The sequence below is a fragment of the Nicotiana attenuata genome, chromosome 12 (assembly GCF_001879085.1).
Source record: "Nicotiana attenuata strain UT chromosome 12, NIATTr2, whole genome shotgun sequence".
Classification (NCBI taxonomy): domain Eukaryota; kingdom Viridiplantae; phylum Streptophyta; class Magnoliopsida; order Solanales; family Solanaceae; genus Nicotiana; species Nicotiana attenuata.
In genome coordinates, this window is record NC_032000.1 from 8,453,960 (window position 1) to 8,470,593 (window position 16,634).

Genomic DNA, 16,634 nt, shown 5'->3' on the forward strand with positions numbered 1-16,634 from the left:
GGTATCTATTCACCCGGTAGCGGGTTTTGGCCGATCAGAGGCAGAGTTACATGAGTCAAGGAGGTGACTGCCAGCGTTCGCAGCACCATGTTTCTCTCTTTTGTTCATTATTCTGGTTTTGTATATTTTAGGCCTTGTAGTGGATTTACATTCTGATAGATGCTCGTGACTTGTGACACCCTGATTAGGGCTGTGTTGGGTTGTATTTCCGCTAATTAATACTATTAAGTCATATTTAAGCTGTTTATTTGTGTTTAACTACTTTTGAAAAGATGAGTTGGGTTAGTTGGTTGGCCTCGTCTTCACGAGAGGCGCCATCACGACCAGTGCGGGATTTGGGTCGTGACAAGAGACTATTGACTTTAAAGACAATCTGTTGAGGAAGAAGTTGATCATAACCTTTCCAATTGATTTGATTGTTCAATACCATATCCACGAGCTTCAAATTATTTGGTTTATGACCAGGAGGGAGGTAATCATAAAGAGGACCAAGCTCAGACCAATTGTCAAACCATAAAGACACTTCTCCTCTTCCGATCTTCCATAGAATTTATTTATCCACCACCTTTTTGATCTTACACATGGCATTCCATGATTGAGATTGACCTGAATACCATCTCTTCATAACCGGATGAACTCTCTGACAATATTTGGCCATAAGAAACTTCTTCCATAGGGGCTGACCAGTCCTAAAATTCCACCATTGTTTTGTTGTGAAGGCATTGCATATATCTTAAAGTTTCCTGAAATTTGTTCCCCCCTCTTCATAAGGAAAGCGAAGCTTATCCCAGGAAGACCAATGATATCTTCTTCTTTCTGCAAACCCTCCCCAAAAGAATCTGTTAAGAATTCTTTCTATTTGATTAAGCACACCTTTGGGAGGGTGAATAGCTGCCAGAAGATGAGTTGGTAATGCAAGAAGAACATGCCTGATCAACACTGCTCTGCCACCAGAGGACAGAAATTTAGTGTGCCATCCTAAAATTTTGTTGATGACCTTGGTTATCATTTCTGAGAATATAACTATCTTTTTCATTCCTACATATAGTGGACATCCCAGATATTTTATAGGTAAAGCTTTGTGCTCCATCCCAATGATGCTTTCCACCCTTGAAATTTCCTCTGGTTGAGCATTTGGATTTAGAATAAAACAAGATTTTTGCTTGTTGACCAGTTTTCCTGAAACTCTTTCATAATCAGTAAGAGCCTCCATAAGAAGTCCTAATGATTTCCTGCAACCACTAGAAAAGAGAATGATATCATCAGCAAAGGCAAGATGATTAATAATAGGGCCTTTCTTATTCATATGAAAGGCTTTAAAAGCATTAAGAGAAGCAATGTGATTTATTCTAGAAAGAAATTCAGCACAAATAACAAACAGAGAAGGAGAGATAGGGTCTCCCTGTCTTAGACCTCTCTCAGATTTGAAAAAGGCTTGCCTAGTGCCATTAACAATTAGAGAATACCAGTTGCTAGAGATATGTCTGAAAATGTTGTCAATCCAAGTTTCACTAAAACCTAAATTTCTCATTAGAACACATAGATAAGACCACGACACTCTATCATATGCCTTAGCCATATCAAGTTTTAATGCAACATTTCCTTTCTCATTTGTTTTTCCAATATCTTGGATGATTTCCTGAGCAAGTAAAATATTTTCAGTAATAGCTCTGCCTTTCACAAAACCACTTTGGTTCCAACTTATCAAATCTGGTAAAATAATGCTCAGCCTGGAATTAAGTAACTTAGAAAACAGTTTACTAATAATATTGCATAGGCTAATGGGTCTTATATCATTGAAATGTTGGGGGGAGGGGACCTTGGGAAGCATGACTATGCAGGTATGTATAAACCACTTGGGAAAATTTGCTCCACAGAAAATAAAAATGAGAGTTTGAACAAATCTGAAGCAATAATGGACCAGCATTTTTGAAAAAAATTTGTTGTAAAACCATCCGGTCCAGGAGAACTATCTGGGTCCATAGAAAGGACACAAACTTTCAATTCCTCCTCAGTAGGTAATGCAGTCAATTTAGAGTTTACATCCTCAGACATAGAAGGTTCTATAAAATCCAAAATCCGAGAAATTATTCTGTACATCTTTCTGACAAAAGAGCCCTTGAAACTATCTCGCTGCCGCTTCTGAGATATCTTTAGTCCCTTCAACCCATTGGTAATGTTCATTTTGTATCTTATTGATATTCAACCTCCTTCTCTTATCCTTGATGACATTGTGAAAATAGGCAGAGTTAGAATCCCCATCCTTTAGCCATTTTACTCTGGCTTTTTGCTTTAAAATAGAATCCTGGATCTTAAGGTATCTAATATACTCAGCTTTGGTTTTATTCAAGTTAGTTCTATTGACATCACTGTTGTCATTTATATTAAGAACTTCAAGATTGGCGATTTCCAATTCCAATCTTTTAGGTTCTTCATGAATATCTCCATAAGCCTCTCTCGACCAGGAACTAAGTCTAGATGCAGTTTTTTTCAACTTCTAATGAAGGATCCATAGTGAATTGCCATTACACTCTTCTTGCCAGGTACTTTTAACCACATCAAGGAAGTCGGCATGATCTGTCCAAAAATTGAGAAATTTGAAATATTTGACATTAGCTTCTTCATTATGGCTAAACTGAATCAGAAGAGGGACATGATCAGAACAAGCATTGGCCAGGTGAGTAACAGTGGTTCTATCGAATATGCTAAACCACTCAGAATTATACACCATCCTATCCAACCTCTTCCATATAGTACCAGGAGACCCTCTGTTATTGCACCAAGTAACAATATTACCAAGAAAACCTGCATCTTGTAAGTCGCAATCTGACAAACATTCTATAAAGTCGAAGCTTTTGTCAATTCTGTACGGATTGCCTCCTATTTTTTCCTCAGGGTCAGAGATGACATTAAAGCACCTATAACTGCCCAAGGTCCATTGAGGGAGCCTGCAAAATTAACCAAATCAGCTCACAATTGTTTTCTCAAAATGGATCTACATTTAGCAAACACAGATGTGAGGTGAAACTAAGTATTAGTAACTTTGTAGTTAATCTTGCAATTAACTAGCTGATCAGTGTCCTTGATAATGTCAACCTCAAAATCATTTGACCAAAAGATCCATATTTTGTTGTTGATATTAGAGTAACAGTTATACATCCCAAGCTGCCTCATGTACTGACTCATTCGAATCACCTTGACTTTAGGTTCTTGTAAGAAAATGAGGGAAATATTATGTTGTTGTTTGAGAGTTTTGAGTCTCTCAAAGGCACTTTGAGTTTTTATACTCCTAATATTCCAACAAAGAGTGTTAATCATTGGAGAGTATTGGAGTAAGAACTATGTTTGACTTCTTGATAGCTTTGGTCTTCTGCGTGGAAAGGCACCCATTTTGATTGCCATCTGAACCCCTTGGAGAAAGATTGTCCATATCAGCAATTATCTTTTGGTCATGAGTTAACCTCCTGATTAACCTCCTGACTGCTTCACATTCCATATTTATAGCCTGTTTGTCTTTGGTGCAGGCTTCGCCATCAGAAACTGAAGATTGCTCTTTTTGGAATTGAGTCTCTTCAACTTCTTCCTCTGATTTTGTTTTGAAGTGAGAATATTCATCCACTTTATTATCTTCCTCTTGAGAATTTGACTCTATTGCTATGTTTTCCATAGCATGTCCTTGCCGCTAGCAATGGTATCAACTTGCTTCCCATCTGGCTCTTCCGGGAGCTTTAATCTCTCAGCCACATCGAGAAAATTATGAGTATGAGAATCATTCATCATAGCTTGTTGAATTTGCTTTGTATCCAACTTCCATGATTCTTCCTTGTTGGTTTTGCTATCCCTTTTGCTACTTGTTGGATCTTGTTGATGCTTGTTCCTCGCATAAGGTGTATCTGCCTTTTCGAGTAGAGAAGTTTTTCTTGATCTTTTAATCTTCCTAATATTCACAGGTTGGATCCTATGTCGCCCTTCGTTCCCTTGATTCTGTTCTCTCAATGAAGTGATTTTGAGCTGCTCATTCACTGATGTCAACTCCTTGGTAGCATTGTTTTCTCCAGAAACAAACACATTACTTTCAAATGTATCCTTAAGAGCCTCTTTTATAGTGTTTAAGTTGGCAATTGAGATATTTTTGCCTTGAAGATTATTAGAAATACTCTTTGCCTTCTTCTTTCCTTTGTTATTTGTCACAGTAGTCCACCCTTCCTCTTTATCCATATTCTCTACCTCCATAGTGGCTAAACCATGTCCTTTGTTGTCTCTACTGGAACTAGACCATTTATCAATTTCCATTTTCTTGTTGACCTTTCCCCCTGTAGCTTCCATGCTCTTGTTCTGTATGATAGAAGTTTTGTTAACTTGGTTCCCATATTTTGCTGAAGATTGCCTCAACTCAGGATGAAGAATACCACAGTTTATATCGCTATGACCCTGCATTTTGCAATGACCATAATACTCAGGAATAGTTTCATATTCAACCTTTTGAATTACAGTTTTCTTCTGGCCTTCCTTATAGACAATGTCAATCAAGACCTCTTTAACGAGGGGCCTGGTAATGTCAATTTCAACCTTAATTTTTGCTGTAGTAGGTCTAGTTTTTGATAAGGTTGCTTTGTCACATATGATTGGAATACCAATTGGCTCCACAATACGACATAGAGCCGCCCATTCAAAGAAATGCCACCGGAGATTTGGTAAATTTATCCAAACTGGGGCCATAGTAGTCTCAATTCCAGGCTTAAAATCCGTAGTCCATTTCTGCAGCTTCATTTGCATACCGGCGATTATCAGGTTGGTTCTGCCATAGACACTCTTGTGGTCTTCCTCCAAATCGAAATCGATGAAAATATTTTTGAGGTTGTAAGCTCCTATTTTGATGGCACCTTTGACTAGTACTGTTCTAAGAAATTCAGTTCGAATCCGCTCAATAGATGGTCTAGTTCTGGGAAATATACCCACAATAGTGAGACGACATGTTTCAGCCAACAAATCATGTTCCTCTTTTGTGAAGCTGACCACTAGTTTTCCTCCGACAATCTCGTAGGGTCTGTGTTTGAGATGGATCTTCTTCTTAGAGGTGTTTCCATGGGCGCCGGAACCTCCGAGTCTTGATGCATAGTTGTTTTGATTTTCACTGATCATTGAAGTTCCAATGACCGGAGTAGGTCCATTTGGATATACCAGAAGCTGATTTGGGGTCTGATTAGTCTTGGAAGTTGTTGGATTTGCGAGGTTTAGAGGAGGGAAATCACTAATTTGCATGTTACATGAATCCGGCGGAACCGGCGGTGGGCCTAGCACCTTTCCGATGGTGGAGCTTGGTTGCATTATGTCCTAAATTGAACGTTATAGGAACGTTGTTTTTCTTGAGAATATCGACACAAAGGGGCAAGCTTAGAGAGACGCTCTAGCTTCTCTCTCTAGATAATGTAGTACGTTTTCGTGTTGTAATGTGTGTTCGAAAATTTTTAATACTCCCTTATTAGTCTACTTATTTTAGCATGACTTAGTACTTTTAGATTATGGTTATTTTTATTATGATTTTTTAATTAGTAATATTTATATTACATAATTTTATTGTCTTTATTGTTGAATATTTTGGGATAATGTCATAACACATCTCATATTTTGTATTATTTTCTTGAAAAATACTTTATATAGTTGTATCTTACTAGGATTAAAGAAATATTTTGAGCACAATTTATATGTTTTCTTCTACGAAGATTTTACTAGAAAAAACCCCCGAGAAAACCCGAATAACCCAACAACCCGAAAAAACCCGAGAGTGCAAAATCCGAGTTTTATTGGTTTGGTTTGGTCTTTCTATTTAATAACCCGACACAATTGGTTTTGTTTGATAATTATACAATTCGAAGCAACTCAACCTATGTACACTCCTACTGGGTTCTATCGAACTAGGCTAATTTTTGGGCATAAGCAAATTTAAAAAATGTACGGAAAGTTTGCACTATAACTTTGATCAGTGAATAAAGAGACATTAGGACACTAAACTCTTAACTTCATTGCAATATTTGTCAAGGTACAATCCGGAATATACTGAAAAAGAAAATACGTATATAATCCTAGAGAAGTTATATTAGTGCTGCTCCTTTCTATTCATGATTGAAACAACCAAAATATAAAAACCAAAAGATTCAGAACAATCCAAATTGTAGACGTCCCTTCAAAATTAAATAAATTAAATCTCGTCCTTCTTTAATGTGATTATTTTCTTCTATTCAAATTGTAATTAGTTATTTTAATGCATTTTATTTTCTTTAATTTCTCGTCAATATATCATAATTAAGGACCTAATCATGCAAATATCTAAATGGACAAATCCAAGATTACTGTTTTTTTCCTATTAGTATTACTAGTTTTTGGTCTCTGTAAGGACAAACGGTCAATGAGACTAAAAGGACAGTCAAGTGTTAGAAATTTAGACCTCTTAACGTCAACAATAACAATTAGCACTAAATAATAATAAATAAATAAATAAACAGCAGGGACGTAAGACTTGGTCACAGCCACTTATTTATTTGACAAAGCTTAATTTTATTCAATTAGAGCAAAATAATAATAATAATAACTAGAGTAATGGTGTTATTCCTCGATTAATTTTTGTCTAATTTTGTTTAGATGCCAGGTTCAACGGATTAAATCTTTTAAAGTATTTTAACTGTACATTAATAGTGCTTAAATTCTTTAACACTATCACATCAATTAAAAAATAGTTACAAGCAATTCATTATTTAAGTAAAATTTATAACTTGAAAAATAAAGAAACTAACCTGCTATGGCAAGTAAAATTCCTCTAAATACTGTAAAAATTTATTATAATGTCCGTGTAAGATACTAAATCCTTTGTACATATTATCAGTGTACTAGCGTTTTCAAATAAATTTCAGTATATTCCAAAACAAATAACGTGAAGAGTACAATTTTTCACAATTCTTTCTTTGACTTCTAAAATGTTTTGGATTCAAAAATCAAACCAGAAAGTTTTGTCAAAACTTCTTAAATTTAATTTGATTTTGGTTTAGCAAAATTCTGATGAATAATATTCTCTTTACGTTATTGCATTTATAGATTCTTGACCTTACCCTTTCATTGATCTTAGAATTCCAACTTCTGGTCCTTGCATAAACTTCATGCGTTGCTTTCCAAATAATTTTTTCTTTCTTTATCATTGGAAATTTTGCTCGGGAGATTGTTCTCTATTCACCGAGGACATGATTGATCGTTCAAACACCTACCAGTCCTCCTTTCTTTTTAAAAAAATAATAATTGTAATGTTCGGATCAGCTTGTGCACTCCTCGACTATTTTACAAGGTACCTGCTACTCTCAGTGGTAGAGGTATCGGAGAACCCTATCCACCAAGACTTAGATAGACGGGAAGCAATCAACCCATGTTTTTCTTTCGTTTGAAGTTTAAACCTAAGACCTCATGGCTCTCAACCAAGTACGTTATAAATTCATATGAACTCAATAACTTTTGCTTAAACTCTGTATCTGTCGTAGAAATCCATTAAATATGTCTACACATTTAATTTTGAATTTAGTAACTAAACGAATTATGAGTTCAGTGACAGATCAAAACCCATAAAACTTTAAATCTTAACTCCACTCTATTTTTAATCTACTTCATTGACCATTGTGTCACACCTTAAATGCAAAGTCTCAAAGTTCATGTCCACGTGCGCAAACAACTAGCAATATTAAGGGATCCGAGTCCTATTTGGGCGTGAACATGTTACCAAACATGATGACATAGAGAAGATCTTATTAGTTTGGAATACTACATTTCGTGGAAACTTCTTACCTCCTTATAAGTCTAATTAAACATCCTGTAACTCTCAACATTAACCAAATAGTCCATTGTGGGACCGTTGAGCAAGTTGACTAAGAATTGCACCTAAAAATATGAAATTAAACCAAAGGCTAACACAGAAGGTTCAGACATTCATGGGATATTAATTAGGTAATCCTAGATTAATATTACAAGAAAGCTTTTTCATGAGAGAAATAATAAAAAGCTTTTTCATGAGAGGAATAACAAATTCCAGAGTGCAAGTTTAAAGATTCTCCAAACTACTCTTCGTGGATCAGTAGAAGACTCAAAAAGGGAAGAAAAACGAAGAGGCAGCCAATGGAACTCCCCTCATTCAAAGAAATTGAAGCCTACAACGCTTTCTCTATACTGATATTTAGCTTCCTAATATGTCTTAATTATATTTTTCAGCGTAGGTAGAATATCTTGAGATATACCAGTTAGTCGCAACCAGGGACAGAGCTAGCCTTACGGTTACGGATTTTGCCGAACCTAATAGTTTTGAAACGAATAATGTATTAGTCACAAGAAATCTATTAAAAATATATAAATAATTAATATAAAACTCAATTTTGAATAAAATAAAAATTTTAATCCATAACCTTCAAATCTTGACTACATTTCACGTTTCAGCCACTATATTGGTCAAAATCTGACCGTCACGACCGAACTAACCAACGTTCCTCCTAAGTGAACGGGCTGTGAAGGATAACATAGTCCACTCTGCATCCCTTTCCCGACGAGTCGGAAAGAGCAGCGCCTAAAGGGACGGCTAAGACACGTTGGAGGCAAAAGGGTGTCGGTCCAAGTAAAGGGTAAAGGTGCCTTGACTATATATAGTGAGAAAAAACCTTCGATCGGGGCTCTCCCCCTATTCTCTCCAGATCCCTCATTTCTTGTAGTCTTCTTAGGAGAGAAATAACACATCGAAGAATAATACGTAAAGTTACCTCCTCCATCGATCGATGGGAGTCTCAATGTACAATGTCAATAAGATCTATTGTACTCCTTTCGTCCTATACACTATCTATACTATCAGCTCTTTGATCCGGAATTTATTATGCTTGACTAAGATTTACCCCTTCATTTTCTTTGATTGATTTATTCAAAAGGTTTCGATATCTTTAGAGTCAAACAATTTGGCGCCGTCTATGGGGATTTCTTAGTGAAAATTCTTAGTCTCTCCCAGATAGATGACAAGAGAAACGATCACCCACTGAAAAAAGTGCAAAAAAAAAAAAAAAAACCCACGCGGGACGAAGGCGCAGTGCGGTAGGGGGAGAAAAGCCGAGCAAAATCACCAAACTTAGAAATCTTCACCCATCAACCATCGATATGCAAAACAAGACGAACAACGTTACCAACCTGTTCTCCCCATTGGACCACCGAACGGAGGCAAGGAAAGTACCATTCGAATTCACCTTCCACCCTTTGCTCACGTAGGAACACAAAGGCCGCGCAGGCGAACGAATAAAGAAACACCTCAATTAAAGGACGAAAAACTACTGCAAAACAACTGTAATACCGCCCGCCGGTGATACCTCCAAGCCGGAAGGCGGGGGTCAGACAAGGAAACTGCAATGTGTGCGCATAACGAACCTAAGTGAAATAGAAACATTTCGTATTCTCCAACGTTGCAGCCTCCGGTGGAGGCAATGTCAAACGAACTGGGATTCCCCCAAAAACAAAAAGAACAATTCTTCAAAAACTGGGACTGACGACGCGCTACTATTTCGACAAGTTCAAAATAGCACCCTTTAAGGCTAAGGGCCTTCGCCAAAAGAAGAGTTCGACCTCGATCGAACAACGACTGGCTACTATTTCGATAAGTTCGAAATAGCACCCTTTAAGGCTAAGGGCCTTCGCCAAAAGAAGAGTTCGACCTCGATCGAACGACGACAGGCTACTATTTTGATAAGTTCGAAATATCACCCTTTAAGGCTAAGGACCTCCGCCAAAAGAAGAGTTCGGCCTCGATCGAGCGACGATGGACTACTATTTCGACAAGTTCGAAATAGCACCCTTTAAGGCTAAGGGCCTTCGCCAAAAGAAGAGTTTGACCTCGATCGAATGACGACGGGCTACTATTTCGACAAGGTCGAAATAGCACCCTTTAAGGCTAAGGGCCTTCACCAAAAGAAAAGTTCGATCTCGATCGAACGACGACGGGCTAATATTTCGATTAGTTCGAAATAGCACCCTTTAAGGCTAAGGGTCTTCGCCAAAAGAAGAGTTCGACCTCGATCGAACGACGACGGGCTACTATTTCGATTAGTTCGAAATAGCACCATTTAAGGCTAAGGGCCTTCGCCAAAAGAAGAGTTCGACCTCGATCGAACGACAACAGGGTACTATTTCGATAAGTTCGAAATAGCACCCTTTAAGGCTAAGGCTTTCGCCAAAAGAAGAGTTCGACCTCGATCGAACGATGACGGGCTACTATTTCGATAAGTTCGAAATAGCACCCTTTAAGGCTAATGGCCTTCGCCAAAACAAGAGTTCGATCTCGATCGAACGATGACGGGCTACTATTTCGACAAGTTCGAAATAGCACCCTTTTAGGCTAAGGGCCTTCGCCAAAAGACGAGGTCGCCACCCCGCCTGCTTTAGTCTCAAATAGGGCGCAAATTGAGGTGAACAGACTGGACCGAACCTCCCTACGTCAAGAGCTTTTGGCTCTTCACAAGAGAGCACCAGGTCGTAACACCGGAAGACTGCGCCGTTATTAGTTATTATTAAAATGAAAAGAAGAGTTCGACCTCGATCGAACGACGACGGGCTACTATTTCGACAAGTTCGAAATAGCACCCTTTAAGGCTAAGGGTCTTCGTCAAAAGAAGAGTTTGACCTCGATCGAACGACGACGGGCTACTATTTCGATAAGTTCGAAATAACACCCTTTAAGGCCAAGGGCCTTCGCCATAAAATAAGAGTTCGACCTCGATCGAACGACGACGGGCTACTATTTCGACAAGTTCGAAATAACGCCCTTTAAGGCCATAAGCCATCGCCAATGAGAAGGCGCGAAATGTTCCCGAGGCCGAGGATCATCGAAAAGTGCAAAAGACCGGGACTCGCCGTGCGGGAATCTATTTCGCACCGGAATCACGCGAAACGAAAACGAGTGGAATACAAGGCAAATAACAGCTTCTCCTTTATACAATATCTCCACGCCAATGGTCGCGGATTACATAAGATCCAAGTCAACAATCTAAAAAAAAGAGCAACAAAAAAAAGGGGGAACAACGACAATCGACGACGAACGAAAATTTGGGAAGAAAACAACCAACGGAAAAATCAATATCACTACTCTACATCGCCATCGCCACCCTCTCCACTGCCATCTCCGGGAAGTTCTCATTCGGCGTCCGCGCCCCCAATTAGCTTCAGGCGTCGCCGCATCATACCCACAGTTGGCACGAGCCTCCCGCCCTTTCATTCGCGTCTCTTCATATGCAGGCTCAGTCACAGTACTCGCCTCCCATAAACTCTTGTATATATCCCGTTGAGCTTCGGCATGAACCCAAAGCTCATGCATATGGCGGGGAACGGCGGTGGAGGAAGATTCAATCTGAGCCAACAGCCGCTCAATTTTTGCCTCCAGGGCTGCGACCCGATCTCCCAGAACCGACGCCTCTCGGTCAATCTCGCTGATGCGCTCCTCAAGCCTTGTCTCCATAAGGGTAGCCGTGAGCCTCTCCAACTCCTGCTCGGACTGGAGGACGCGGATGGTGTTCTCCAGGGCTGCCGCCCTCGCCGAAGCCGCAGACTAAGCACTCTCGATGCTCTCCAACCCAGCAACCTTGTTCTCCAGCTCAGTCAATTTTCCTATCCATTCCGCGCCTAGCGCCTCGAACCTGGTCAAGTTCTGATCCATCTCCGACTGCATTAACCTCAATTTCTCCTGCAGCGCACTATACGGCAACTCCCTTGCCCAACTCGAGCTCCTCGTCCTTTATTCAAAGTTGCTCCTCAAGCACGCTCCTGCTGCGGATAGCGTGCATCAATTCCTGGTCCCTTTCCTCCAATTCCTCACCAAGAGCCCGATTACCGGGGTTTGCCTTCAGCCGCTCATGCATCTCGCGACACTTGTTCCGTATCGACGATATTTCTCCAACATCTTCAAGAAAATTCTGGCCTGAATGTTGGCCCCGCGAATGTTCTCCACTTCCACCAAATACGCATGAAAAACATAAAGACAGGTTTGACTTGTATCTTAAAGAAAGGCGAGGAAAAAATGAAAGTAAAGCGCAACATACCCTTTAAGCCCATAGTGGCCACCTCATCCATCAAATCAGCATCCGGAACGGACCGAAGAGCCGTATTTTCTGCTTCGGAGCATAGCAGGCTGAACTGCGGTACCAGATCCTCTGTGTCCCCAAGAGATTGACATCCGAAGGGATCTGAAGAATACGGGTCGAGCCTCCCACATGAACCACCGAGTGAGTAAGGCCCTCTTCAAACATGCTGACATCATCAGGGTCGAGGTCCGACTCAGATTCGTAGTCGTCGACCACCATGCCTTTTCATCTTTCAGCAACCGCAGAGGAAGCACGACCAACTGTAGAGGAAGAGGGGATGTCCGAAACTACAACGACGGCCCCGGAAGTCTGATATTCCGCCACTATAGGTTGTTGACCACCGAGTGGGAATCTCTGAGCGAGCCGAGGAAACGGCTGGTTTCGTCCCTACAAGGGGAGCTACAACAATCCCCTCTCTGGATCCCGTCGAAGGAGAATCACTGTTGAGGGCGCTGTCTCGAACTCCACTCGCCGTCTTTTCGATTGCCCCTCTTCTTCCCCAGTAGGCGGAGATTCACCCGTTGGGCGAGCAACATGGGTCGGAACTTCGGCCTAAGAAGCAGTCCTCACAGGAATAACCACAGACGCGGACTCAAATGATGCCGCCCTCGAAGAAGGTCGGGCGGTGGGAACCACAATAGAGCGAGTAGATGAGGCTGGTTGGCGGAAAGCTAACGGCGAATTGAAACGACATCTTACTAGAAAGAGGCCTGCACCCATGTTTGTCATAGAAGGCCGCCCATGTACGGACCCCCGCCGTATGAGGGAGAACAACGCTCACCCACTCACGGATATTTTCGACGGGCGGAGGTGCCAATTTCTCAGCTGCAAAGACATAACAAAGTTTAGTACTATGACAAAAACGGTCGGACATATCTCCGACTAGAAGCATAAGACTTACGTGCAAAGTTCCATTTCTCAGGGAACCCCGTCGGATCCGCCACAATGTGCTCAGTCTGCACGCAGAAATAATTCTCATAAAAACGACGGTTGGTCCTGTCCATTTTTACCACCAGGCTCTTCGACCCCCGAGGACGCATGTGAAGCATCGTGTCGCGGATAAGCTGAGGGGCGAAGATACTGAGCAGATGATCCAACGTGATCTCACGACCGGCGAGTTCCGCAAACTTGAGCAACATAAGGAACAACTTGTACAGGTATGGCGACAGTTGGGCGAGGCACACCTCGTAAAACGGCAGAAGTCCACCACCAGGAGAGTAAGAGGAAGTGTATATCCAATAAGGAAAGGGTAAGCGTAAAATACGCAGTACCCAAGACGGTCGAAGTGAACTATGTCATTTCCTTCCACCGGTCGCATGTCAACATAGCCGGGGATCCCCCACTTGGTATTCAACTCTACAGTGGCTCCTTCTCTCATAATAGAACGGACATGCTCCGACTTCGCCCCGGCGCGAATGCTGAAATCGGTTAATTCTCTCCCAGGGCGAGGAAAAATCTCAACTATCGATAGAACTTCCTCGTCTTCCCTCCACCGCATCTACCCCTTTGGTGGCCTGAGCAGCATTTTCCGGTGCCGGAACTGTGACAGGGAGATCGGTGCAAGAGGAATCACCAGCCATTTTGTCCAAAAAATAGGCGAGAAAAAGATAACGAAAAGAAAGGATGGGGATTTCCAGTTATTTGAAGGCAGACGAAAATATGGAGTGTCAGAAAGGGAGTATATATACAGAATTCTTAAGACCAAAAGGCAGAGAAGTGTGTCAATCGAATGTTAAGCTCCCTATATTTATAAGAGACATAAATCCCCCGAGCACGAAACCCAAGAGTCGCCAATCGAATCTGATAGGGCACGAAACGTCTCACTTTCCCAGGAACGTGTGCCATAATGGCGGTAATCACGAAACGACGCATTGATATCAAGCGACGTCTCGGTTCCGAAACTGCCGCAACGATCCATAGATATCGAAAGAACGCTGCCACCCCGCTCAAAACCCAAGTAACAACTAAGGAATTAAAAGTCAGAGGTCAGATATCGCTCGAATTCGTGGCAATCATGATCCGACTGCCGAGCCCGATAGGGGACGACCCCGACAGACGGATGGACTACCTGTATTGGTCAAAATCTGACTGTCACGGCCGAACTAACCAACGTCCCTCCTAAGTGACCGGGCAATGAAGGATAACATAGCCCACTCTGCATCCCTTTCCCGACATCCGTCGAGTCAAAAAGAGCAGCGCCTAAAGGGACGATCAAGACACGTTGGAGGCAAGAGGGCGTCAGCCCAAGTAAAGGGTAAAGGTGCCTTGACTATATAAAGTGAGAAAAAACCTTCGATTGGGGCTCTCCCCCTATTCTCTCCAGATCCCTCATTTCTTGTAGTCTTCTTAGGAGAGAAATAACACATCGAAGAATAATACGTAAAGTTACCTCCTCCCTAGATCGATGGGAGTGTCAATGTACAATGTCAATAAGATCCACTATACTCCTTTCGTCCTATACACTATCTAAACTATCAGTTCTTTGATCTGGAATTTATTATACTCGACTAAGATTTACGCCTTCATTTTCTTTGATTGATTTATTCAAAGAGGCTTCGATATCTTTTGAGTCAAACAGCCACCATGTTATAGTTATGTGTTCCTAGCAGAGTTGGATAGGTATTGGCTTGCAACTCATGACGGTGCGTTACAATTCATGACTTAGTTCAGCTTAATAATTCCACTCGAATAACTAATATCCAACCTCTTTGCTATTGATGCTAATGATACCTCACCTCATCTTCTCGATCTATTGGCAAATGCCAAGCCTTACCAATAGGGAAATATATATTTTTAAGAGTCAGAATATTGATGAACGTCTAAGTGCGTTAAATATGATTTATCAATCTCCTACTAGATTTACAAATATGCGAAAATAATTAATGTAACCCCCTTTGCTGTGGATTTCCATCAGATTCTCGCAGCATTGTCTTAAGTCTTATTTCTTCGAAGATCCATGAATTAAAAATTCCAATCGCAGAACAAAGAACAGAAATGTGGAGTCTTAACAAAATAGGTTTTGCAGGGAAACTTGAACTGCTCAACACATTTCTGATAAAAGAAAGACATGTTAAGAGCACCGCTAAATATTAAAAGACCAGTAGAGTCAAAAGCTCGCATTATAAGCACTTAATCCCTGAGACCTGAGCAAAATGAAGAATTTGCATGCTGCACGTTTTATCACTCATAAGCTACCTTAGAATTACATGAATGTTTTTGCTTTTCTGTTTTCATTAACACCTTACATCAAAGTCCGCTTCATTCGCATTGAAAAATGGTTATTTGATATTTGCATCGATGTAGGATTTAATTCTTTTAATCTGAATGTCCAATGAGATTCTGCAATTTCCAACTAAGAGAAACGTGAACTCACATTATCAGGGAAAGGGATACATGAAAGCGTTTTTGTGAATAAATCTGTTTAACTGATATACATTAAGTGCGAACATCAACATAAGTCACTAGAAGAATCGAAGTAGACAGTCACAGCCCTAAAGATAAAGCTTGCTTAACTGATAATTGCACTACAAAGGCCCGGCAAAAGTTAGAGCCAACACTCCGAAGGTAAACGCAGGAATACTTCAGCATTAGAGCAGCATGCAACTGGAGCACCAGTTTAAGCAAAACCAATACAGACTACTTTCTCCAACTCCAAAGGAACTTAAGATAGCTAAATCATGAAGCATTATTATCCATAACTAGCATATGAACTGAATCCACGGTTTGTGCAAGGAATCAAGTCACAATGCAATCATTTGACAATCTACAAAAATGTCAGTTAACAAGTTCCTCCACGTGACGATCATCCCAATACTAAACCACCATAACCCAACAACAAATGAAATGAAGACACCAAGAAACTAGTACAAAATTATCAGAGTGATTAAGAAACAAAATACAGATCCTAATTGGACTAATTAGCGCACATACAACAAGATCAAAACACACAGAAGACAAGCGATCAAAAGTTTCCTAAGACAGATTGGTGCAGACGAATATTTAACAACAAAAGTGGATAGAGCAAAGCTAAATAATAAAAATCCCAAAATACTTGAGAGAAAAACTTTACTTCACAAAAAACAATAAAAGAGAATCAGCAAATTCTTCCATTCAAAACACAAGGCAGCAATTAAAACATGCATCTGAGCCCTAATCCATGAATTGAAACACCATAAGGGCTTCATCTCTAAAAAAAGACCATAAGGGCTTGCCTATAAGTTTTCGGCCTGTGCATCCATTGTGCACATTCAGAAGGGCAACAATGAAATGGATTTCAATGAAGGCCCAAACTCTAGTACATTTCATGACATATTTCTGAGCCTTTTCTGAAAAGATTTCAGTTTCTTAGCCTATTTTAGATGGTTCCCCATGTAGATTTTATTATTTTAATTATTCTCATCATCTAACCACCATCTGATCTTGACATCTCTCACCACTGAACTGTCCATATCCTTCAGCAAACTAGTTCAGATCATCATTGACAATTTTAACGTGTTCAAC

At 40.4% G+C, this 16,634-nt stretch overlaps 2 protein-coding genes across 4 annotated transcripts in view; both read right to left on the reverse strand.

Annotated features, from left to right (window-relative positions):
- Window positions 734-2,184, reverse strand: LOC109235858. Its single transcript, XM_019402106.1, has 2 exons — window positions 1,922-2,184; window positions 734-1,730 (listed from the first exon to the last, which is right to left on the reverse strand). Exons 1-2 carry the CDS (start codon window positions 2,182-2,184, stop codon window positions 734-736), a joined length of 1,260 nt encoding a protein of 419 aa, XP_019257651.1.
- Window positions 15,488-16,634, reverse strand: part of LOC109235252 (serine/threonine-protein kinase prpf4B) — an 18,088-nt gene continuing 16,941 nt past the window's right edge. For all 3 annotated transcript variants that reach the window (XM_019401291.1, XM_019401290.1, XM_019401288.1), the window contains one exon: window positions 15,488-15,897. The gene's annotated coding sequence lies outside the window, so the exon portion shown is untranslated. The remainder of the gene's footprint in view (window positions 15,898-16,634) is intronic.

Excerpts from the sequence above, each read along its gene's own strand:
- LOC109235858 (XM_019402106.1), bottom strand. The coding sequence starts at position 2,184 with ATGAACATTACCAATGGGTTGAAGGGACTAAAGATATCTCAGAAGCGG. Across the intron at positions 1,731-1,921 it reads AATTTTTTTCAAAAATGCTG|GCTGAGCATTATTTTACCAG; the intron begins GTCCATTATTGC and ends ACTTAATTCCAG.